Consider the following 25294-nt stretch of genomic DNA (forward strand, 5'->3'; position numbering starts at 1 on the left):
TCACCATTAAAAATATGTTTTACTTTCAATATAACAATGAATGATGTATAACATATAAAGTATTTACTAGCTTTTTATTTGCTAAACAATTTAATAATATATAATAAAATTTAAGTACTATAACAATGATAACGGAATAAAAGCCGTAGCATATTTAAGGGAAAGAAAACGTAAGACAAATAAATTGATAACCTTTCACCAAAAAGGACTAATTATTTTTTTATATTTAATTGTTAATTTGAATAGTTGTGTGTAATAGACAAGGATATGAACATAAATTAAAGATAGAAATGAAGATATAGAATATTGTTAATAATAAGAAAATATATATACAAATAAATATACTAACCGAAAAAGAGAGAAAATTATTTGCGTGTATTTCAAAAGTAATGTATAAAGATTCTTGTTAAATTTATTTAACTTTATATATTTCAAATAAAAATGTTTGAAAATAATGTAGACCTTTTTCACTTTTGTGTGCATATATATATCCACACGAAATATTTTTACCATTTCATATATTATTAAATTGATTTTCCCTTTTTAATTTTTTTTTTCAACATTAAAAATTATCTTAAATGTAGAAAAAGAAATATATGCGAAGCTTTGTGAAATTATATTTATATCTTTTATGTATGCTATACGTGTGTGTATGTATTTATTTTACTTAAATTTTTTTTATCAATTTTTTACTTAAGCAGTATTATTCATTTATATATAACCTTTGTGTGTAATATTAGTAGATTATACTTTCATAAAACTTATCCCTAAACATTCAATAGCCTTGTGTGTCATATATTAATCCATACGACTTTTGCCGCCGCTTTAAATATTTACATTATTTATAAATACAAAAAATGTTTTGTTTGAAAAAAATTATCTTACTATTTAAATAAGAAAATTATTATATTCATTATATATATTGTGTATTTTACTTTTGTTTATACCTAAATGAATATTATAATTTTCCATTTTTTTTATATTTAAAAAGGCAGAAAGGATGGGGAATAGGGAAAAAATAAAAAATAAAAAAACACCAAAAGAAAGAACAAAAAAATAACAAAATAAGATCGGGAAAAGTTAATAATATTTATGTACATATTATACAATTTTATATAGAAAAAAAATTATTATTTACCATCTTTAATTTTAACAATATTTAAATACAATTTTAATGCCTCTCTTATATTTTGTCTTACATTTTTTATTTTCTCCTCATTTTGTAAACACTATTAAACAAATAATAAATTAAATTAGTTATATATACATATATAGATTGGGTAATATATTTATTGGGTCAATTTTGGATTTTTTTCGATTCCTTATATTAAGCTATATTTACGTATTATTAATTTACCTTTAACTTCAAATACAATTTTATATAACATTGGAGAAATTATTTATTTTACATAATTTTTTAAAAAAATTATCGTGTAAAATATGTACCATATTTATATATAATGTAAGTTATAATTTAAACCGAATTTACAAATAAATAATAAAATTAAATATTATATAGAGAATATTTTAAAACTATCAAATTATAAGCAAATAGATAAAATAAACAAATACATAAAATAAACAAATTTTGATGGAAAAAAATGGCTCGAAGCAAAGTTAAAAAAGTAAAGCCACGAAAAAAAAAACCATTAAAACTTGACAAACAGTTCAATTGCCCTTTTTGCAGTTATAAAAAATCAGTGGATATTAAAATGTAAAGGAAAAATTATAAAAATGAAAAATAAATGAAAATTGTCCATGTATTTATTCCCAATATATTACCTACATTTTTACATGACTATACATAATTGTTACTTTTTTTTTTCTGAACAAGTAATAATATTTACAACTTTTTTATTTTCATTATAAACATTATAGGTATAGGTCTAAAGGAATAGGAGAACTGAATTGTTTGAAATGTGGAGTAAAATATGTTAGTCAAATTACAAATTTAGATGAATGTATTGATGTATATAGTGAATGGGTAGATAAATGTTTAGACGCAAACAAAAAAGGATGTGCCGAACTTTTTTATAATGACGATATAGGTCTATTAAATAATTATGAGGAATAAAAAAAATACAGCCTATTTTAACAAGCTATAAAAAAATACAACCTATTTTAGCAAGCCATAAAAAAAAATATATATTTTTATATATATGAACAGTAATATTTTATAATTCCCTTATTATGGAAAAAAATAGTATTAATTTAGTAAATATAGAAAAAATACAATTAAAAAATATAACTTTTTAATCCTTATATGCACACAGATCTTTCTCAAAACAAATCTCCCATACAGTTGTTTATATTATATTCATTTATTATGACTTGCACACACACACGGAAAAAAAAAATATGAACATACATATATTTAAATATTTAAATGTGGCTTGTTTGGCTATTTAATCCGTTTTGTAACAATATAAGGGCTCCATCCGATTTATGAGCAAATATTAAATAATACAAAATAAAAGTAAACAATTTAGTTATTTGTTTTCCTAAATAATTTAAATACCCATTGTTAATCTATTTTAGTGACCCTCTAATGAGATAAGGGGAAATAATTACCTTCCCAATGTACATACATATACATATACATACTATGCCTTATTTATTTTCATAAGTATAAAAAAAACATAACCTGTGTCAAGGTAGTGATAAATTTTGCATTCTTTGAAACATTTTTTTTGTTCTTTTTTTTAAGCATAATAAATTTTAATGAATTAACTTTTTTTTTTTTTTTGTTATAATTCGTTATTTTTATCGTAAAATAAATATTCATAATAAATATTAAGCTATTTGAATATTTAAGATAATGAGAAAATTAAATTATTAACTAAAAGTTGGTATAAATATAAGAGAATAAAAATTACAAACTTATTTTTTTTTATTGTGATATATATATGTAAGTATACCCTTTCATAAGTATATATGCCATTTATTGTATTAGCACAATTCACCTAATATATTACATATAATATATATACGCATATGGAGATGTATTTATTAAAAGCAACATCGACTTATTGCATGCGTGCTTATTGAAAATTTCCAGTAGCAAAGGAAATTAATAAAAATTGCGTACATAATAAGAATAAAAAAAAATGGTTGAATTTATATTTCGAATTATTGGAATATTAAAAAAGTATTTATTTGTGTTATTTATATATGAATAAAATTGAATATGTATTTTTTTTATTATATGCTTATTTCTTATTATATAATTGTTACAAAATTAAAAAGGGGAAGCCACAATATTATAACAATGTTACATATATAATTTTGGTTTATATATAATAATATATAGTTAAAGTTTATTTAAAACGTATCGTGCATGTATATACATAAATATATTTTGTATAGTGGCATATTTAATTATTTTATCATTTTTTATTTCCACAATGTGGCGAATGTTTAATTGATTTTGTTTCGAATAAGTTGCTTATATTTTGAATAATTTTAGTTACATTTTGAATAAAATAGTTGTGTTTTTGTTATTTGTTCCCATTTATTTTTATTTGGGATATATATATTTTTTTAATGTTTATTTCAAAATAATATATATTTTTATACCTTTTCAATGATCTCATTTGTTTAAAAGCGCGTTTTGAATTAGTTTTTAAAATATATATAAGGCTTATATATATTTTTTATTTTTGATGTATAAGTATGTAGAAGAATTTATATTAATTTTTAAATTTATTATAAATATATAGAAAGGGAAACATTCGTTGTACGATATTTCTTTGTATTTATTATACAAGCATTATATATGTACAGTTGCTCACGTATTTTAAAACGATTTATGCAGATACCTGTATAACTCAGAACAATAATTCGAGGATATTATACAGAGTTGCCACATAAGTAGGCAAATATTTTAACGTCATAAATTACACGAAGAAATAAAAACACAATTTTATATTTTTTTTCGATCAATTTATATGTATATATACAATGGCAACTAAGGGGAATGACGAAATTTCAGAAATGAAATATGCAAATGAACAAGGAAGCGGATTAAAAATTAATAGATGGGCCGTATTAGTAATATATTCCATTCTCTCTGGGATAGGTACTTTTGTACATGGAGGGTTTAGCGCATGGCAACCAATTATATACAAAACCGGGGCATTTAGTGAATTATGTAAACCTGGTGATACTATGGAAGAATTTCGAGTAGATGCGAATCATATTTATCAAACATGTGGTAATCGAGATGCAGCTGTGAATAATTTATTCACATTATCATTTTTTGTTCATTTCTTTTTATCATCAGTCAGTGGATTTGTATTAGATTCATATGGAGAAAAAGTATGTTTTTTATGGGGTCAAACAATATTAGCATTGGGATTTATTTTATTAAGTATAATTAAACATTCCTATGCTTGGTATGCCTTTTTCATATGTTTAGGTGTATCAGCTGATTTATCATTTATCCCATTATTAAAATTATCGAAATTTTTTCCCAAACAAGAATCATTAATATTTGGAATATTGGGATCAGCTAGATCATTTGGATATGCAATTGCATTATTTTTAAAATTCGGATTTTTTTATACCTTCAATTTAAAAAACGACGAATTTTATGTTATATGTATAATTTATCTACTTACTTGCAGTTTATTTTCTTTTATAGTTGGTATATTTATTGTGCCCACAAAAAATAATAAAGTTTCACAAATGGGAAGTGAAATAGGTACTGGGTCATCACATACAGATAGAAAAGCAAAAGCAGATATAACAAATGATATAGATAACATTGAAAAGGGACATAAAAAGAATGCTAATTTAAATAGTGCAAATAAAAGCTTCAGTGAAAAAATTAAAGTTTTATGGAGACATGATAAAAAATGGGAATATATAATAGCAACATTTATTTGCTGTAGTAGTATGATCAGATTTGATTATTTTATGAAAACAAATAGATCAATATTTGTATGGAATAACAACGATTTAATACATATATTTTCTATAGCCACTATTTTTTCATTTATACCTACCCCAATATTTGGATATTTAGCTGGAAAATTTGGATCAGTTTATAGTATTATGACAAATAATTTATTTGGATCAATATCTTATTTTTTAATATTATTTGATTCAGTATATTGCAAAATGGTTGCTATATTTTCATTCTTTTTATATATCTCATTTTTATTTTCATGTTTTTATTGCTATGTTGATGAAAAATATTCGAAGAAGCATTTTGGAAAATTATGTGGAATTATGTTTGCAATCAGTGCACTATTTTTATTTTTTAATTTTTATTTGACATATTTGACAAATATTGTATATGCCAATTTGGGAGAAAGAAAACATTTCCCTGTTACTTATGGTTTAAACGTCCTTGGACTTATTGCTTTGTTACTTTGTGGATACTTAAAAATTGCAGAAAACCGAGAAAAAAAAGCATTAAACGCAGCTTAACTATATTATGTATATATTTATAGATACTGTTTGCTATTATGATTTTTTTTTTTTTTCATTGAATTACACATCTTTGAAACCATGCTATAATTTGTTAATCCATTTAAAAGAATGTTGTCCTTACTTATACATACACATGCATTTACATACATATTTTTATGGATGCATTTCTACAGTTGTGTTTTATTAATTCGTTTTTAAATTTTGACATTAATTGGCGTTTTTATTGCATTCGCACACGAGAAATATATATATTTTCTGCGACTGCAAATTATATGCACATCCTTTATTAATATTTGTTAATGCTTTACTCCAAAACGAAATATTTATTTAGCTGCATATTTTTTATTATATACATGTCCCTTATTATTTTATATATTTAATACATGTTAATATGCTCGTACTATTTTGTTAATTTTTTACGAATTTGCCTTTTTATTGCGCCAATGGTCATTACAATGTTTGTATACAACTTGATATTTATTTAAGTTAATATTTTTAACATTATCCATATAAATAGTTATAAATTTTTTCAATTTTATCATTTATACAATTATTTCAAGTTATAATACTTGCAATTTTGTATTATATTATATGACATCATTGTTTTATAGAACATTACAAGTGACATGCAACGCTTAATTAGCAACTTATTTTTTAAAAAAAATATGAACAAAAAAAAATATTTTAGCTATTTTTTATTTCTTGTTCATAAATATAAGCTTTTTTCCCTTAATTTTTATGACATATTCAGAATTTTTGTCATAAAAAAGGTTAGCACAAGGCTCACACACAAGTGATAGACATATATATGCCACGAAATATGGCGAAAAAATATGATCAAATAATTAGCTAATTTTATATTTATTAACAAATAATAGTTTTAAAACAAAGGATAAAAAAAAAATGATAAAAAAAATGATAAAAAAAAACGATAAAAAAAAACGATAAAATAATAGCTACATGTATACTTATACATACCTAGATGAATAATTCAAAATTATACATGTAAGGTATATCTTCATAAGGATAACAAAAAAAAAAGTAAATATATTTCATTGGTATTTTGTAATTTCAGACACCCCTTTTATCATTTTTCCTTCTCATAAAAATAAAAAAGTGTTGTTTCTTTATTCATTCTTTCCCTTTCCTTTGAAGTACCTTCAATAAAATATTTATAAATTTTTTTTTCTTTGTTTGTAAGTCCTTCTAAGAAATAGGAGTTTAATTTTTTTTTATTATTTATTAAAAAATGTATTCTTGTTTTTTCTGCTTTTCTTAATATATCATAAAAATTTGTTGAAGGCCATTCATTAGTAGGTAATAAATTACATAGTTCATATGCTGTTTCAAAATAAAATTGATTAAACAAACCAATTGTTACTGAAACTGGATCAAACTTTAAAGTTTCAATTATATCATAGTAAGAAGGAAACTTAATTTTTATAATATTTTTTTTATATAATTTTACAGCAAAAAATAATGACAAAACTATTTCATCGTCTACTTTTAACTTATCTTCTCGTAATCCATTTTTATATTCTAAATATGCTTCATTACTAAGTAATGATAATCCATATATATCTACTAAAGGCACACATGGAATTTCAACTAAATCAATAAAACTAAAAGGGGTATTTATGTCTTTTATTATTTCTTCAAACTCTAAAAAATTATTATTGATTTTTATATTCTTCAGTACGTCTTCATTCATTTTGGCGCATCAAGAAGGTGCGTAAACGTTTATATATCCCCAGGTACACATTCATATATTTTTATAAATATTATATAAGTATGTATATATGCTTATTTGTATATATTTCTAGGCCGGTTTCACTAAATTTAAAGCATAGTATTTCTACCTCTTCGAAAAAAAACACATTTGCTCAAATAAAAGTTTAGTAATTTAATATTTATTCCTTTTTTAAGGATTTCGTTATTGCTTCTCCATGTATGTATAATTTATCGACTTACTATTATATGTACTAGGTTGTAAAAAAATATAAAATTTGGAAATAAAAAATGTTTACGAACAGGTGGTGAGGATAATTAAACAGTTTTGAAGTAGCCGTGTGTGGGCATTTAAATTAAACGTATAAAAATATATATATATGTAACTAATTAATGCATAATATATCCAATTACATGCCTATGTATGGAATGCAACGCGAATTAGTATATATACATACATATGTATGTCTCATTCCGCTTGGAATAAATTAATTAATACATAATATTAATAATGAATGTTATCGTATAATGTTTGGGGTATATATACAGCTAAATATCCACAAATTTGTATATATGTATGTATGCCATTATTTCTCACATGGGATGTACGTACAACAGTGATACATAACTATGCCTTGCACTAAGTTTGTGCGTGCCCAAAATTAAAATAATAACTTATTTATATATTCATGACGATTTTTTATACACATAAAAATAGTTTTATTTGTGTTACAATTGCTAGCAATTATTTAGCAAATTATTAAAATGTAATAAAATATACACATAAATATATACAATATGACCAATTAAATGCATAAATAAATGTGTAAATAAATGATTAGGTGAACGAAATATAAGTCTGTATTTTGTAATGTTATAATGTAAATTAAAAAAAAAAAAAATAAAATAAAAGCTTGAACTTAAAAATATAGGGTAATCGTATTATTAAACTATCCAGCATTGTGATTTTAAGATTAAAAGGGGACCCATACAAGTTGTAAAAATAGTACATATTAATATATATATGTAATATATACATATTAAATATTATATATATATATATATGCTATAATACTGTACAATCTTTTTTTTTTTTAACCGTATGATGCACATTAATTTTTTATGTGTAAAAATAGTACAATATTTATGTGTAATTTTGTATAATTAATGTGCATATATATTTTAATTAATATTATTAAGAGAAATAAAATAAATAAAAATATATACTTGTCTTTTTTTTTATCATTTTTTTCTTATTTTATAGTTTTATTTATCTCTTAATTTTTATTAATTTTATTTTTATTCAATATTTGTTAGATTATATTCGATCATTTCAGTTTTTTTTTATTTTTTCACCCCATTTCAGCAAAATACAAGTATCAAAATTATGTATACCATAAAAAAATATAAAAAAAAAAAAAAAAATGTATATATAGCTATACAAACATATATAAAGATACTATTTAATTTGTAATATATATACAAGATTATTTTTTTATAAATAAATATATTAGAAAAAATAATTTCCTTATAATTTGAATTTCTTTTTTTTATTTTGTTGAACAATGTTGTGTAAAAATAGTAGGAAGCTCAACGTCAGTATTGTATGGAAATAAATTATATAACACTCAAAAAAAAAAAAAAAGTGAGGACATGATATATTTGTTTATTTACTGATTTATTGTACAGTCTTTTTTTTTTTAACTCCTCTCCGAATTTGTTTGAAGATGTATTCTTTATGGAAAGAGTTAAGCAATCAGGTGAAAAAGAAAGCTGAAAATATAAATACAATTTTAAATGAAATAAATGTAAATATAGAATCGAATAATATAGAAAATGATGATACAAATACGATAAGTTTAAAAACAAGTATTAATAATAAGATCAATGAAATAAATAATAAATATATAATAAATGCAACTGAATCTCCTGAGTTTATATATTACAATAATAAAATCGTAAATGGTATTAACAATTTTAAAAAAATAGTTACTGATATATATAATGAAAAAATAAATACAAATAATGATGAAAATATAAACTATCATAATTCTAATTCAATCGTAAATGATTGTAAAATATATTTATCCCGAATTGTACCATGGAAAAAAGGGGATATTATGGTTTCAAAAATTTACAGAAAAAAATATGGTGAGTCTTTTCCTATCAAATTACCTGATAATAATATTAATCAAATTGTTTATGAACAAATATTAAAATTAAATAAAGATAAAAATAAAATTATTAATACTGTGGTATTACAAAATTATAATTTTAATTGGGAAAAAAAAAAAATACAAACTGATGAAATTCTTAAGCAAGACAATAATTTAGTAATCACAAAAAATTCTATTGTCCCTCAATACATGAATGAAATAGCTTTTTGGAAATCCTATTATTTTAATATTGATATTATATACAACGAATTAGCAGACTATATTCATGAAAACAAGCAGACAATATTTGATGAGTACATTCAAGCTGAACATGCAAAGAGAAGAAGTAATGACATGATTAATTATTCCGATATATATGACAACACAGAGAATAAATATGCATTCCCAGACCGAAACAACTTAGTAACCTTTTCCTACTCTGCATCATCGTCCTTTATTAAAAGCTTTGATGATGCATATAATGAAACTAAAAGGTTAGCAGACAAAAATGAATCTACTGAATTGATAGATACGCATTTAACTGAAATGAAAAATTCTATTTTAAATCCTAACAATTATAATAATATTGAAAAAAGTGAACCATTAAAATGTTTGGAAAAAGAAACTATACAAGATAAAAACAACATATGCTATGATAGTAAAATAAATAAAATAAAGATGGATAGTGATAGTGAAGAAGTTCTTTTCCATTTTGATGACCCAAATACGAATTCTTCTCTTACTAATAATTTGAAAAATAAAAATTGCAATCCTAATGATAGCACTCAAAATGAAACTTCTCAAACTTTGAATATTCAAACAGATTCAAATAAAGTTAGAGAAAAATATAAAGAGATAAATATAGATGAGTTTAATTTTGGTGAAGATATTAACTTTGGTGATGACATAAATTTTGATGGCATAAATAAATTTGATGCCAAGGAGTTAGAACAATTTGAAAAAGATCTCTTGAATGCTTAAATGTTTATTCAAGCAAAATAAAAATGATTATCCATTTTATATTTCCTAATTAATGTTTAGGAAGTATTATCTTATTTTTGTATATGCTCACTTTTTATTTGCTTATCTTTTAAATTTATTTCTTAATATACTTTGGCTATATTTTTTTGATGTGTGTAAAAAGGGGGTGTAAACCCTGAACCCTATTTTACTACACTATCTCATATTTTTTTCAATTTTTTTATTAGTATTTATTTGCGTCTTTAATTTATTTTTCATTTAATTAGATTTTATTTAGCAATTCCATGATTTTACATAGAATTCTAAAACTCAAAAAATGAAATATTTTGTTTTTATAATATTTATTCATTAATTATTGATAATAAAAATGGTTAACTATTTTTATTTATATAAAATAGCAGAATGTATTTCCTGCATGAATAAAACATGTCTTATTATTTACAATCATACACATTCGTAGTGTGCATATTAATAAGAGAAGTGATCTTCCTCTCTCTTGGTTTTATCGTGTGAATAATTTATACCTCTTGAAGAGGAACTCAAATTGGTGAATTTAAAATGGAAAAGTAAAAAAATGAAAAAATAATGAGTAATGGCAAAGTTAAAGTGGATAATTAAAAGCATTGTGGAGGTAAAACAAAACATAAAAAATTATGTGCAAAAGGGACTAAATAAGGAATTGTCCAACTACTATATATGTATACATATATGTATGTATGTGGGCCTGATTAGTGAAATGGTCTACCATAAATTTTTGTTCGTAAAAAACTAAAGATAAAGTTAAACCGTGATTTCCAGGTTAATAGCATTTGCATATAAATAATTTTCCAAAAGGTAAATGAAAGAGGTCCACCTTTTATTTCATAAAATGGTAAGTGGGCTACCACTTGATGATTACCTATATATGCTAAAGAACCTTTCCATTTTTCAATAAATGGTGGTATAATATTATTATTTTTATAATATAAATGATTGTTAAATATGTTTGATAAATAAAAAGCTTCTTGTTTAGCATTTTGTGCTGTTGGTGCTGGAGACTTATAATTTTGATCAACCTTCATTAAATATTCTTCAAGTTCTTTTTGATTCATTTCTGTTTTTTTATTTTTATTATAATCCCATTTTTTATTACTAAGTTGAGGAAATATATTCGATAATTCATTAGATTTATTTTTTAATGTATCTGATGTTACTTTTGAATTTCCTAAACAGTTTATTATTTCATCTATATGCTCATGAGATTTTATTGGTTCAATCTTTTTACAATCTCCTATAGCATAAATATCATTTGTTGGTATCCCAATTACTTTTAAATGTTGATTTACATTTAAAATTCTATTATTAACTTGCTCTGGTATTTTTTTTATAAAATTATTTATTAATGGCGTTTGAGCTAAACCACTAGCCCAAATAATTATACCATAAGGTATTTTTTTTGGTTCTTCATTTTTATTTATACTTGATTTTATATAAAAATTATTTTCATCAATTTCAGTTACATGATAATTTGTAAACACATTTATATTTAACTTTTTAAAATTCTCTTTTGTAAAATTGGATATATTTTGTGTGAATGTAGGAAGTAAATTATTTCCTCCTTCAACAATAGTAATAGATATATATTTATAAATTTGTTTATATTTATTTTTAATATCTTTATTTACAAAATCTGCTAATTCAGCTGCTACTTCAACACCAGTTGGTCCACCACCAACCACAACAACATGTAACATATTTTTAATGACTTCATCATCTATATTATTGTTAATATACTTTTCAGACATATTGTTTGTCTTAATTTTTTTTAAACATATTTCTAAATTTGAAATAAATTTTGTTCGTATTTTTAACGCATCAATTACATCTTTTATATAAAATGCATATTTATCTACACCTTTTATATTAAAAGAATTTGTTTGTGCTCCTACTGAAATAATTAAATAGTCATAATTTATTTTAATTTCATTATTACTATTTCTATCTTCCTTACATGTTATATACTTATCATTATATACGATATCTGTACATTCAAGTTTTAAATATTTTCCTGATATATTATTTTTCTTCAATAAATTGTCAACACCTTCTGAGCAAGAATCTACACTTAATGTCCCACTACATAAACATGGCAATAAAGGAGTGAAAGTAAAATAATTACGTGGAGAAACTAATGTTACATCATATTTTTGAAAATCTAAATTTAATAAAAAATGTATACCACCCCATCCTGATCCTAAAATAACTACTTTTTCTCTTTTCTTATTATTTATATAATTTACATTTTTTAATTTATTTGAATTGCAAAAACTAGACATAGTTCGAAATATTCCCATTATTTTTCGGTTACTCCCATTTACTATCATTGTTTGTATGTAATATAAATAAGTAAACATAAAAGATCGGGAGAATAAATAAAAAAAGGAATAAAGATGTATTGCCTGCTATTTGTTATGCGCGCATACATTTATATACACAGGTTTGTGTAAGTATTGTTTGGCAACGCTAGGCAATGCATACGATGAATTATATCCAGAATAAATGTACATGTTTTATAAAAAAATATAAAATAATAAAATGAAAATTACTTAAAAATGTATATACAAAATCAAGTATATTTAGTACATAAGTACATTCAGAATACCTTATTTATATACAAACATATTTGAATCTAATTATATAGCTAACTATACAAATCTTATAAGTTGTATAAATTTGTTTGCTAATAATAATCAATCATGCTATACATATTTCTCGTACACATCATGTTTTATATGTACATATAAATGAATACTTAATGAAAAAAAAAAATTAAAGTAAAAAAGTAAAGGGAAGTAAAACCATCCCATGCCCTATTATAAATAATCTAAGATACGAAACAGATGAAAAACTTTTAATTTTTTACATAAAACAATATTTAAGTATTGATATGTATATTATACAAAAATAAAGGTGATATATATAATATACCAATATAATAATAAAAATTTAAAAGAAAATTTTTGTGTATCTCATGCACAATTAGATTGTATGTATAATATCTGCCTTATAAAATACATAAGATATATTTATTCATCAATATGTATTAAAATTTTATTTATTTTGTTTTCAAATTGTATAAAGGGAATATTTATTAAATTCAAATGTAACAAAAAAGTTATGTTAAAATGTACAGGGAATAATAAACTATTTTCCAAGTGTTGAAAAAAATATACTTATATATATTATCTTTTTTGTTTTTATTTTACATTTTTTATATACCCTCATAAACACACGCTTTAATAAAAACTCATATTTTCTTTCTTATCAGACATGTATGAAGTGTATATATTTGTAAATATCACAAAATTGTTAACATTTTTCCCTTCATTATTTTTATATTATTTTATTTCCTTATTTCAAATATACACCGATTTCTTTTATCAATTTGAAACAACTTTATCTATACATTTCACTGTATTTATTTTTTTTTTTTGCATATAATTAAAATTATTAATTTGAAATAAAAAGGGCAAACAATAACACCTAACACATTTGTATGTCATTGAAACCTAAAATATAAATACACACACAAAAATGATGTGGACATATTCTTACAAACACTTTAAAGATTATTGACAAGATTGTTATGGGTTTTTAAAAAATGTGTATATATTTTATTTAAACCCTAATTTATAAGATTGTTAATTGTTTTTTTTAAAAATATTAAATTAATTTTCATACCCATTTATATTTTGTTTTTATAAAATTCAAATACATGAAAACATATCTACGGATATATATGGGCATACATATAAATATAAACATATATAGATTAATATATACAATTTAAAAAAATATATATAAATTTATAATATTGTATCATTGCTTAAAAAATAATGCATATTTTTACACTCCTTGCAAATTCACATATACTCTTATATATATGAGAATACATATAATGTTGATATAAATATAAGACCATATATAAATTATTTCCAAATTTTTCATAGGAAAGCATAATACTATTACTGCTTGAAATATAGAATAACTTAAAAATGTTTTTTTTGTATTATAATTTATAAATGTAAATATCATTATTCATTTTAAAAATTATAATAAATAAAATAACATACACAAAGACATGCAAATATATATATATTCGGAGAATTGTGTGTATCTTTCTTTTGCAATATATAATAATCAGTATTTTGGGCTTATATATTTGCATGCGTACACATATATTATTATTGCATATTTAATCCTTTGGCCTAAACTCCATTGCTTGTTTTTTTACTTTTTTTTCATATGAATCTCTATCTTGTTGATATAATAAAAATGGTTCCGCTTGTGCAGGAGAATTGGGGTTAGGGTTATCAAGCAAATCCTAATTAAGGTTGTAAAAAAGGGGTGAAAAAAATATATAGCTAGATAAGTCTATACATGTTTTAGCATACATTTATCAATAAATGAAAAAAAAAATTGTTATACTTGTATTCCCAAAAGAATTTGTTTAATAGTGATTGAAGGTTTCCAATCTTCATCCTCATTTAAGATTGATAAACATACAGTTCCTAAGAAGGGTATACACATAAAATTGAAAAAAAAAAAAAAAAAAAAAAAAAAATAGCCAATGAAAAAGCGAACAAATAGCTAGCTGTACATATTATATAGCTAAATATATGACATCCATTTTATTCATTTTTTTTTTTTTTTTTGGATAAATACCTGATGGATAAATATTTGGGTGAAATAAAACTGTAGTAAATTTGCATTTAGGTGGTTTACTTGGATAATCATCAGTAAATTCCATAGTAATTGGAAATTCTCCACCTTCCCATAAACCTCCCTACAAATAATAAACAATAAAACAATAAAGCAATAAAAAAATAAAAAAATAAAACAATAAAACGATAAAATATTAGCTAATAAAAAGACATAAAATTGTCAAATAATTGGTGGTAATGTTTAGTAATACGATATTTTATATTGTTATGTTATATTCATTTATTTGATTCCCTTGTCCATATAATATATAAAAATAATTTTTAAAAAAATAATTAATATTATATATATGAAAGAAATATTTATACCTTTTTCCCTGGTATTTTACATATCCATTTCATAATATCTAGTCCCTTACCATCACTCATGGGACTATATTTTGCTGAGAATCCAGCAGGATGGTCTTTTCTCCATTCTGCTCTTTCTTGTGCTAACCTTTTTTTAGCAATAGACATTTTTTCATTTATTTATTTTAAAAAAATTAATAATAATATAAAATACTGTTAATATTCACTTGAATATTCTTAAAAATTTAATTTAAACCCTTTTTCTTATATTTGGATTTTTGTAATTATTTTTTTTCGAATTTTTTTCCTTTACAATATGTTATTTTGTACAAAATAATATTTACCTTTTATTCAAATAAAATATAAATAAAAAAAACAAATTAAAAAAAGTATACATATATATGTATATATTACTTAAAGCAGTAAATGTATTTCACATGTACTACTTTTGGTTTTTTTTCAACGAATCTATAGATAATATTACTTATATTTATACAATTATTATTAAAACATAATAATTTATAAAATATTTCAAAAGATATTATTCATTCGAAAATAAACAAATGGAAATTTTACAAAAAAGAAAAAAAAACAAAAGAAAAAAAACAAAAGTAAAAAATATATCCATTTATTAATTAATCATAATGATACGAATCGCTAATAAGTTCTTTTCTTTTTTCTCTTTTTTTTTTTTTAAGAAAAAAGTGCAATCCTTAACCTTTTAAAAAATATATATATTATTCAAACAAACTAAACAGTTTAAATCAAATGTTTAAATAAATATACAAACAATTAATGTAAGTTCAAAATACATGTCTAGCTATCTTTTTTTTGCCATAAAAAAAAATTATAAAAAAATATTTAAACTATTACAATAAATAGTCAAATATAATAAGAGTTATAAGAATCATATTTATACTCTCTTGAACTTGAATATCTGTTAGTCAAAAATGCTTATTCCCCATCACATTATTATAGTTTTTATAAATAGTTATATATAATATAATATGTACAATTCGAATTCATTTACATATGCTTAATATATATAAACATTTGTAATACTGTCAATAATTATTTTACTTTTTTCTTGATTTTCCATAAAATATAAAATAATATTTTGGAAGAAATGGGGATTTATTGAATATGATAACTAATTATTTTTACATAAATGTGTATGCTAGTACAGTATGCTCCATGTGTACATATAGAGGAGATTGACTAACATTGTAATGCAAATATATGACCCTTCTTATTCCCCACAGAAATTTATATAATATTTAACTTTTGCAATAGTTTAAGTACAATTAAAATAAAAATTCTTAACACTAGCTATGTAAAAATTTTAGACAATATTAAATAATAAAAAAAGGGAATTTATACATATGCCTGTGTGCTTATATATTTTGATAATTGCCATTATTAATAAATGAAAAATTAATGAAAATTCGACAACTATACATAATCCAAATGAGAAAAAATATATACATTAAAAAGAAGACATAGTATAGTGCATATCCAATATATTTATATAATACGCACATAAAAAAAATAAATATAATATAAAAATAGTATATATTAACATTCAGCGGCTTAGAGAATATATTTTACACATATTTAAACGATTTTTTTTTAATTTTTTAAAATTTTAAAAGAAATTTTGCATTTTTTATGATGACAACACACGTCTTAATTAACTTGTAATTCCCAAAAATATAACTTATATTCAAAAGATAATTCAAATAATAATTTCTTTTTCTTTTGATTGACGAAGTAGAGACATAAATCAGTTGCATAAGTCACCAATTGAAAACACAGTTTAGCTATCTAGCTAGCCAAAAAAAAAAAAAAAAAACGAAAAAACTACAAAATAATGAACTCCTTCTTTGGTGATGATATACAAGAAGAAGAAAATCTTCTTCAGGAAATCATAAAAGAAAAAGGTGATGAAATTCCTTATATTATTAAAGAAATAGCATGGTCTAAGTTAAGTTCAAATGGGGAAAAAAATATGGGAGTAGGTATAAAAACATCTTTAAAGGATGAATGTGCAATAAAAAATGAGCAAGAGAATGGAGAGGATAATACAAAAAATAGCACAGAATTTAATAACCCAAACAAATCATATAATAATGATACAAAAATTGGAAATGAAATAAGACATAATAACGAATACATATTAAATGTTAAACTAAATACAAATATTTTTCCATTTCATATAAAAAAAAATGGAAAAATAAATTCAGATATATTTTTTATACCATATAAAAGTGAAGATAATAAAGATGTAATAACAAAATATACATATAATTATGACTATTATGATATATATCCACAAAATGTTGAACTAACTAATAAAAATTTTCATGCAAATAAAAAAAAAAATGAAAATTCGTCAAGCCATAACAATTTGGTAAAATGTGAAAAGGAGGATATGGATAAAGATGAAGAAAATAATTTTCAAAAATTTTTGGTACATTTTAGAGGACGATTATTTATTGGAAGTAATATAAATTATTCTTTTTTTAATGCTCAAACATTTTTAGCAACTTTAAGCAATGATGATCATACAGCTAGCGAAACACAAAATCAATTATGTTATGTTAATAAAAAAATACAAACTTATAATATGATACCTAGTGCTACTTATTGGAAGCAAGATGAATATCCCGATATATCTGATTCAAATATACAAAAACTTCAAATGTTTTTTATTTCTCAATCGATAGCTAATTATGACAAGGAATCCCAACTTAATGCATATGAAGGTGAACTCGTATTTTAACTACAAACTCTCTTTAAAAAGCAAAAAAAAAAAAAAAAAAATAAGCGTATGCAATCCACACATATATACACAGATTTATGGTGTCATCTTTGAAGGTATTTCACCCGGTTGTTTTTTTTCCACCTTTTTTTATGGCGATTTAATTTATTTTAATATTTTCGTATATGCATTAATTTATAAATTCAGTCATTATTTTTTGTAGAACAAATCCAATCTGCATACAGAGCTAGCGTTTTTTGGGATAAATAAATATTTTTTTTTAAAATTTTATCCTGAACATGTTCATTTAAAAATGAGATGTTATGCTTAAGTGTGTGCATTTTTTTTGAAATTATATTCTGACCATGTTCATAATTTTCATTAAATAAATTTATTTTTTTTTGGTTTATATGTATAATTCCACATAAATAGGATCCTAATATATCCGATTTTATATTCAATTCACTAAAACTATTTATTAAAATTAGCGCATCTTTCATATCATTGATAAGAAAACCATTTTCTACATTCATTGGATTAGTCTTGTTTTTATTTTCAATTTTTTTTAGCAATATTTCTTCGCTTTTTTTTAATATTAATTCAGTTAAACTAGCTTTTTTTTTATATTTTCCAAACACATATGCAGAAAGCGATAGATGGTGCATATTTGCATTGTCTAATAAATTTTTTAAATAAATTTGAAATGCATTAAATATATCCTCATTATAAATATTTAGTTTAGCATAGCAATACATTATATTACACAAAGTTGATATGTTCATTTTTCTTATGGTCAAAATAATTTTAGAATTTATTTTGTTCATTAAATTTTTATTGTCATTACAAAAATTAATATTATCTTCGCTAAACTTTGATATCCCACTTAATATAAAACTAAGTTGGTGATCATCACATGAAAGTATTTTTTTTTCAATCTCTTTAAATATGTTTAAAATATAATCTATATTTTTTATTTTTAATTTCATATACCCATTAATTATCAGTGATAATTGCCGAATTGTTAAGAAATTTATATTTTTATCTATTTGTTCACAAATTATTTTTAAAAATTCAGTAGATACATGAAAAGGAATTCTACAACATGAATTAATTATCAATGATAAAGATTGTGGATTCATACTTTCTATTTTTTTACTTATTTCTAATAATAGCACATCAAAAAATTGTTTTATAATTTCTTTATTTTCACTATTTTCTATTATGCCATCGTAACATTTGTCTATTTCATTTTGCGTATGTCCACTTTCATAAATCTCAGGATTGTTTTCTGTATTGTTCATGCAATTAGTATCCTCACTTTCCATAGAATCTTTTTCAACAATATTTATATTAGTAGATGTATGGTTATTGGGGGAACTACTTTCTGATTCTTCATCCTTTTCTTCACCGATCTTTGGCGCACTCAAATTTTTATTCGTATCACTTGGTACTGCTATATAATCATCATGTATAATGTTTGTTATTTTTCCTGACCTTTTGAAATGTAAACTTTGTTCTGATAAATAGCTTTTATTATTGTTTGATATGATTATTTTGTTTAAATTTGGATCTTCAGTTTTTAAAAAATCTGGAGACGGCTTAATTATTTGAGATAGTGAATTTAGTAACATTACTAAGCCTTGAGACGAACATGTATCTTTGTAGTTTCCAAAATTTTGTATAAAATATATTAACAACTTTAAACTCATATAGCGATATGTTTGGTTGTTACAATGCTTTGCATATGCATTTAAAATAATAATGATTGGAAAAGAATTATTATCAATTTTAATTTTTAATATACGAGATAATGCAATTTCAAAAAATTGATTATCAAAATAATTTAAATTATTTAAAGCTTGGCATATGTGTGCAAAAGATAATAAATCTGTTTTATTTATTTCTTTATATTTTATTTTTTCTATAAATTTGTAAATTATTTTTATATCTCTATATTTTACTTTCGAATAGGAATAAAGTATTCTTCCAATTTCTTTTGAATTAAAACTATTAGAAATTTTATCAGCTCTCTCACTAAGTCTTTCCCATGTTATTTTATCAAATGGTCCTTCATTTGAAACTCTCTCAAAAATATTTGTAATTCGACTATGCCCCATCCAGGGGATACCTGCTAAGGTATCATAGGAAACATATCTCTTACTTTCAAAAAGTGATAAATATATTTTTTTATCTTTTGTTAGGAATTTTACTAAACTTATACTATTATGTCGTATCATTGTTAAGGAAACTTCGTTCCTCTTTTTTGATCAGGGGAACCCACTTATTTTATCATTTGCCAAAGAATGCGAAATTTTAAAATATAAAAAAAAATGGAAATATAATCTAGCAAAAAAATGTGAAAAATTAAAATAAAAAAAATATAAATTAATATGAGAAAAATTGCATATTTTGATTGGCCAACGGCGCTAATTATTTAGCATGCCATTTCGGTGTTGTTTTTTTTTTCTATAAGTTTGAAAAAAAAAATGAAAATTATTTGATAGAATAATCACAAAGTAAACATAGTGAAAGTGGCTAATTTTGAGAGTATAAAAATGTTTTTTATGCCACACATGTTCTACATATTAGTTTAAAAAAATATATTAACATTTTGAACGGCTCAAGCGATTTTCCTCAAAAAAGGAAACAATCAACCAAGCACATGCACATATATATTATGTGCAGATGTGACTATCCCCATCCAACCTATTCGAACATTTTCAATTTGTTTAATTTTTAATACATTTGAACGTTTTAAAGTTTTCCAGTCATTATAAACTAAAGTAACACATAGGGCATGAAATAATAATACATACAATGTTAGTAAAATAATGTAAAATATAAAACTATTTATTTGAGCAAGATGCAGTTACAATGTCACATATATAAATGGTCATTACTGTAATAGTATAAAAATTATGCAATGTTTTATAGTGTACTAAATAAGCAGAGAAAAGAAATGTAAATACATTTAACTTAGCTAAAGTATACAAATTTAAATAAATTTTTTATTGTTATCCGTTTTTCTTTGATTTTCCCAATCATAGTAATCCTCAATACTTCCTATAGAGGGCATACTTTGCAATATGTCATTTGGTTTATATGCCATAACAAGCATACCACATAATTGCACAAAAACATTTTTTAAATAATCAGCAGATACACCAAATCTACATGTATCTTTCAATATATTTGCATAACATTCTACATATCTTAGCATTTCAAAATATTCGGATTGTTCTTCAAATAATGTTCTATTGTAATAGTTAGAAGCATTTCCTTCAAATTGTATTGGACCAGGATTACAAGAACTATCTTCCATTTGCCATTTTTGTAAAGCAATTTTTAAACTTCTATATGCCTTTCCGTTTAAATCAACAGGTGCACTAGGAATAACTGGTAAATCACCTTTAGATGCACTTTTTAATGTTTTACTTCCTTGACCTCTTAATAATATTTTCATAAGAGAAATAAATGGAATTGCAAATAATTTCCAATCATTAACATTACCACATAAACCTCTAATTGATACTATATAACCTGTTAATCCACTTTCTACAATAATTGAAGCTGCATGACCATATGTATATGCTAACTTACAATCGAACTCTGAAGGTAATGAAGAACGTCCCTGATAACCGAAAAAGTGTGTTAATCCCATAAAAACTCCTGAATATTTTCCTTTAGCTTTTCTTTGATGTAATTCTTCTTTAACCATTTGTAATAATAATTGTTCTGTTTCTAATTTTTCAAAACGCATAGATCTTAGATCAACATGTAATAATTCTTTAATAATAAATTGAGGGAATGTTTTAATTAATGCTAAACTCCATGGTGTTAATTTTGATATCCATGGTGATTCTTTTTCAATTTTTTCATTTGATAAATTAACTAAATCGTTTCTTGCTTGTATTAATTCTCCTTTTTCAGATGCTTCATTTAGTATATCACTTATTTCTGTTAATAATATTTTCATATTTGGTAAATGCATTAATAATGCATCTGGAATTAGAACCGTTCCATAATTCTTTCCTAATTCGGCTCTGGCACATATTACATCAGCTATATCTTGAACAACTCTCCATAATGTTTTATCAGCTGCTCCATATTCTTCTGCTATTATAACCATGTTTGGATGTGTTTGTAATGCACATTCTAATACTTCATGAGATGGTGAGCGACCCATTAATCGAATAAAATGCCAGTACTTGGGCATACTAACTGCATCTGTAAGAACATTACCAATTAAAGATGCATAAACTTTTGTACTACTATCAAAACCAACACATGTTTCAATTAATTCATGAATCAAATTATTAGAACCCGTTAATGGTATTCCAACAACAGATGTATGAATTTTTTTTTCTAAAAAGTATTCAGCTAATAATGCTGCTTCTGTTATTGTCACATTTGAACCTGGCATTACCAAACCATTTAATTGTAACTTAGATACAGTTTCGCAAACTTTATTTCTATTCTCTTCATCAAATAATGAATGCTCTGGTGAATTTCCTGTTAATTCTAAACCACCTTGATTTAAATGTTTAGCAATGTTTTCATCATTTATGATTATGTACTTATTATTTAATAAGCCATATAATCCATAAAATGCTATACAAACACCTTTTAACAGTTTTAGACGTCTGTATAAACCACACAATACATTCATAGCACCTGGGGATTGTCTAGATAAAAATACAATTCCTATTTTTAATTCAAAAGCTATAGGTGATGCATATTTATCATGAAATATTTCTTGAATTTGAAATTTGTTTTCATAAGACATGTTTGGATAATTTGATAATATTTGTTTTTGAGTATATGGATCATTAGATATATATTGTTTTCCTGCTCTTACTTTTGCTTTTAAATCGGAACATAATTCAGGTAATTCCAATTTATTATATAAACGTGATGTTTGTAATTCAGACATACATCCAAGGGATTTATATCCTGATTTATGCTGTACCTCGGTATTCCCATTTTTATCTTTAATATTTGAAATTCCACAAGCAGGACTATCTTCCTTTTTGTCACTACCACCTCTAGTCGAATTAATTATAATATTTAATTCTTCTGAGTTTTGACACAATAATTCATCTTTTTGTGGTATTTTAACAGTATAACATCGGGAGTTACTTAAATAGCCAGTAAATTGTATTGGGCCTGGTGATCTATATAAATCATATAATGACCACAAACTTTGAACTTCTTTTAAAACTTTAAATAATGGACTATTTAAATCTACTAAATATTTTTTTACAGCTGGATATTCTTTTCCTAAGTTGTCTTTACATACATGCATTATTCTTAAAAATGGAATACCAGCAGGAATCCAATCTTCATAGGAATTTTTTAAATTTCGTATGATTGACATGTAACCAGTTTTTTTATGGTCAATTAATAATGCAGCATTATATCCTAATGAGTAACAATAGTTACAATCGAAATTGGATGGTAATGCACATCTACCTTCATATCCTAAATAATGAGCCATAAAATGAATATTTAAATTAATATCTTTTAATTTAGCTAACTCAGATTCAACTAAATTTATTATTAATCTTTCTGTTGCAACTTTTCCAACTTGTATATAACCAGTTGATTCTCTATCTAATAATAATTGGTCTCTAATTATTTGTGGTAAGAAATTCCATAATTCTTTTGATTCTTTTAATTTAGATGCATCAAAAGGTTCCGATGGGTTCGATGTTTTTAAAATAATATTTAATTCTTCAATTAATTTTTTCATTTCTGGTATAAATTCTATTAAACCTTCGGGTAATAAAATTACACCATAATCTTTATTTAAATCATGTCTTTTTAATATTATATTAACAATATTATTTACAATAGTTTTTAATGGTATTTTATCTCTTTCAACTTCTTCACCAATCAATACAACATTTGGTCTTGTTTGTAATGCACATTCAAGCACAACATGTGAAGCCGATCGTCCCATAACTCGGACAACATGATAAACATTATTTCCTGTTTTTACATCTGTACATAAATTTCCAATTATTTCAGAATAAGTTCTAGTTGCTGTATCAAATCCAAAACTTATTTCAATAGCTTCACTTTTTAAATCACCATCAATTGTTTTAGGTACACCAATAACAGATATAGGAATATTTCTTTCTTTAAGATATTCGGAAATTAATGCTGCATTACTATTTGACCCATCACCTCCTATAATTACTAAACCATTTAATTTTAATTTTAAAACAATATTTTCAATAGCTAGCAAATCATCTTTATTTCTAACTTTACCTCTACCTGACCATAACATATTAAAACCACCTAAATTACGAAATTTGTTCATTAAATTATCTGTTATTGTTACATAATTTTTATTATATAAACCATCTATACCTCCTAAAAATCCAATAACTTGAGATTCTTCATTATATCGTTTTGCATAATCATAAATACCAGATATAACATTATGACCTCCTGGTGCTGGACCTCCAGATAATATAATACCAATTTTCAAAACATTTCCTCCTTTAAATGATTCATTATTTTTTGTTTCTTTTACATTTATCATTGGTAAACCATCTATGCTTTTAAAGAAATTTTTTATTTCTTCATATTCCTGTTTATTTATAAATTCATCTCCAAAATCTTCATCTAATATTTGATATTCACTTGCTAAAGCCTTAGGTAAAGTAGGTTTATATTTTATTCTTTCATATTGTAATGGACTTAAATTGTCATTTAAAGATGCTGAATGACCATGTTCTTTTAATTTGTTTATTTTTATATCCTTATTTTCTACTAAATAAAATCGATTTTTTGTTTCTTTTTCTTCTAAAAAGTTTTTTGATGTTAATTTTTGCATCAAACAATTTAGCATCTCTGTGTCTTTGACTTGACTAGGGTTATTTTCTTTCTCCATTTTTACCTCTTTACAAGTTTATGTATGTATATTTAATATTTCCCTTTTAATTTAAACTGTCGCAGTACTATTTTACTATTTGAATGTATTTGCTTATTTTTAAAGCTTGGTTGATAATATTGTTTTGTGACTAATGCTTGAGATAGAGTGGTTTTTCCTTTAATAATTGTATGTTTTACAATAGGTTGAAAAATAGTGTAAATTACCGTTCTGTTCTTTATATATTTTTAATTACAATCAATATACTTATTTTTGAATATGCTAATATATTTTTACTTGTATA

At 23.2% G+C, this 25294-nt stretch overlaps 9 protein-coding genes across 9 annotated transcripts; 4 read left to right on the plus strand and 5 right to left on the minus strand.

Moving 5' to 3' along the window:
• Nucleotides 1-1601: 1601 nt before the first annotated feature.
• Nucleotides 1602-2074, plus strand: PVVCY_0801300 (transcription elongation factor 1, putative; the record flags this gene model as incomplete). The annotated part of the gene is made up of 2 exons (XM_008626933.1): nt 1602-1714; nt 1879-2074. The coding sequence occupies 2 exons, from the start codon at nt 1602-1604 to the stop codon at nt 2072-2074; spliced, it is 309 nt and encodes a 102-aa protein (XP_008625155.1).
• A 1886-nt stretch (nt 2075-3960) lies between these two features.
• On the plus strand, nt 3961-5433 carry PVVCY_0801310 (major facilitator superfamily-related transporter, putative; the record flags this gene model as incomplete). Its single annotated transcript, XM_008626934.1, has 1 exon — nt 3961-5433. One exon carries the CDS (start codon nt 3961-3963, stop codon nt 5431-5433), a length of 1473 nt encoding a protein of 490 aa, XP_008625156.1.
• A 1090-nt stretch (nt 5434-6523) lies between these two features.
• Nucleotides 6524-7147, minus strand: PVVCY_0801320 (GINS complex subunit Psf3, putative; the record flags this gene model as incomplete). Its single annotated transcript, XM_008626935.1, has 1 exon — nt 6524-7147. The coding sequence occupies one exon, from the start codon at nt 7145-7147 to the stop codon at nt 6524-6526; it is 624 nt and encodes a 207-aa protein (XP_008625157.1).
• Nucleotides 7148-8891: 1744 nt separating this feature from the next.
• PVVCY_0801330 (BSD-domain protein, putative) lies at nt 8892-10301 on the plus strand (the record flags this gene model as incomplete). Its single annotated transcript, XM_008626936.2, has 1 exon — nt 8892-10301. The coding sequence occupies one exon, from the start codon at nt 8892-8894 to the stop codon at nt 10299-10301; it is 1410 nt and encodes a 469-aa protein (XP_008625158.2).
• A 728-nt stretch (nt 10302-11029) lies between these two features.
• PVVCY_0801340 (type II NADH:ubiquinone oxidoreductase, putative) lies at nt 11030-12634 on the minus strand (the record flags this gene model as incomplete). The annotated part of the gene is made up of 1 exon (XM_008626937.2): nt 11030-12634. The coding sequence occupies one exon, from the start codon at nt 12632-12634 to the stop codon at nt 11030-11032; it is 1605 nt and encodes a 534-aa protein (XP_008625159.2).
• A 1901-nt stretch (nt 12635-14535) lies between these two features.
• Nucleotides 14536-15517, minus strand: PVVCY_0801350 (SUMO-conjugating enzyme UBC9, putative; the record flags this gene model as incomplete). The annotated part of the gene is made up of 4 exons (XM_008626938.2): nt 14536-14664; nt 14769-14851; nt 15006-15126; nt 15371-15517. The coding sequence occupies 4 exons, from the start codon at nt 15515-15517 to the stop codon at nt 14536-14538; spliced, it is 480 nt and encodes a 159-aa protein (XP_008625160.1).
• Nucleotides 15518-17219: 1702 nt separating this feature from the next.
• On the plus strand, nt 17220-18131 carry PVVCY_0801360 (ribonuclease H2 subunit C, putative; the record flags this gene model as incomplete). Its single annotated transcript, XM_008626939.2, has 1 exon — nt 17220-18131. The coding sequence occupies one exon, from the start codon at nt 17220-17222 to the stop codon at nt 18129-18131; it is 912 nt and encodes a 303-aa protein (XP_008625161.2).
• A 182-nt stretch (nt 18132-18313) lies between these two features.
• On the minus strand, nt 18314-20347 carry PVVCY_0801370 (conserved Plasmodium protein, unknown function; the record flags this gene model as incomplete). The annotated part of the gene is made up of 1 exon (XM_008626940.1): nt 18314-20347. The coding sequence occupies one exon, from the start codon at nt 20345-20347 to the stop codon at nt 18314-18316; it is 2034 nt and encodes a 677-aa protein (XP_008625162.1).
• Nucleotides 20348-21105: 758 nt separating this feature from the next.
• Nucleotides 21106-25011, minus strand: PVVCY_0801380 (6-phosphofructokinase, putative; the record flags this gene model as incomplete). Its single annotated transcript, XM_008626941.2, has 1 exon — nt 21106-25011. One exon carries the CDS (start codon nt 25009-25011, stop codon nt 21106-21108), a length of 3906 nt encoding a protein of 1301 aa, XP_008625163.2.
• Nucleotides 25012-25294: the final 283 nt, after the last annotated feature.

Source organism: Plasmodium vinckei (assembly GCF_900681995.1).
Source record: "Plasmodium vinckei vinckei genome assembly, chromosome: PVVCY_08".
In the NCBI taxonomy this organism is placed as follows: Eukaryota; Apicomplexa; class Aconoidasida; order Haemosporida; family Plasmodiidae; genus Plasmodium; species Plasmodium vinckei.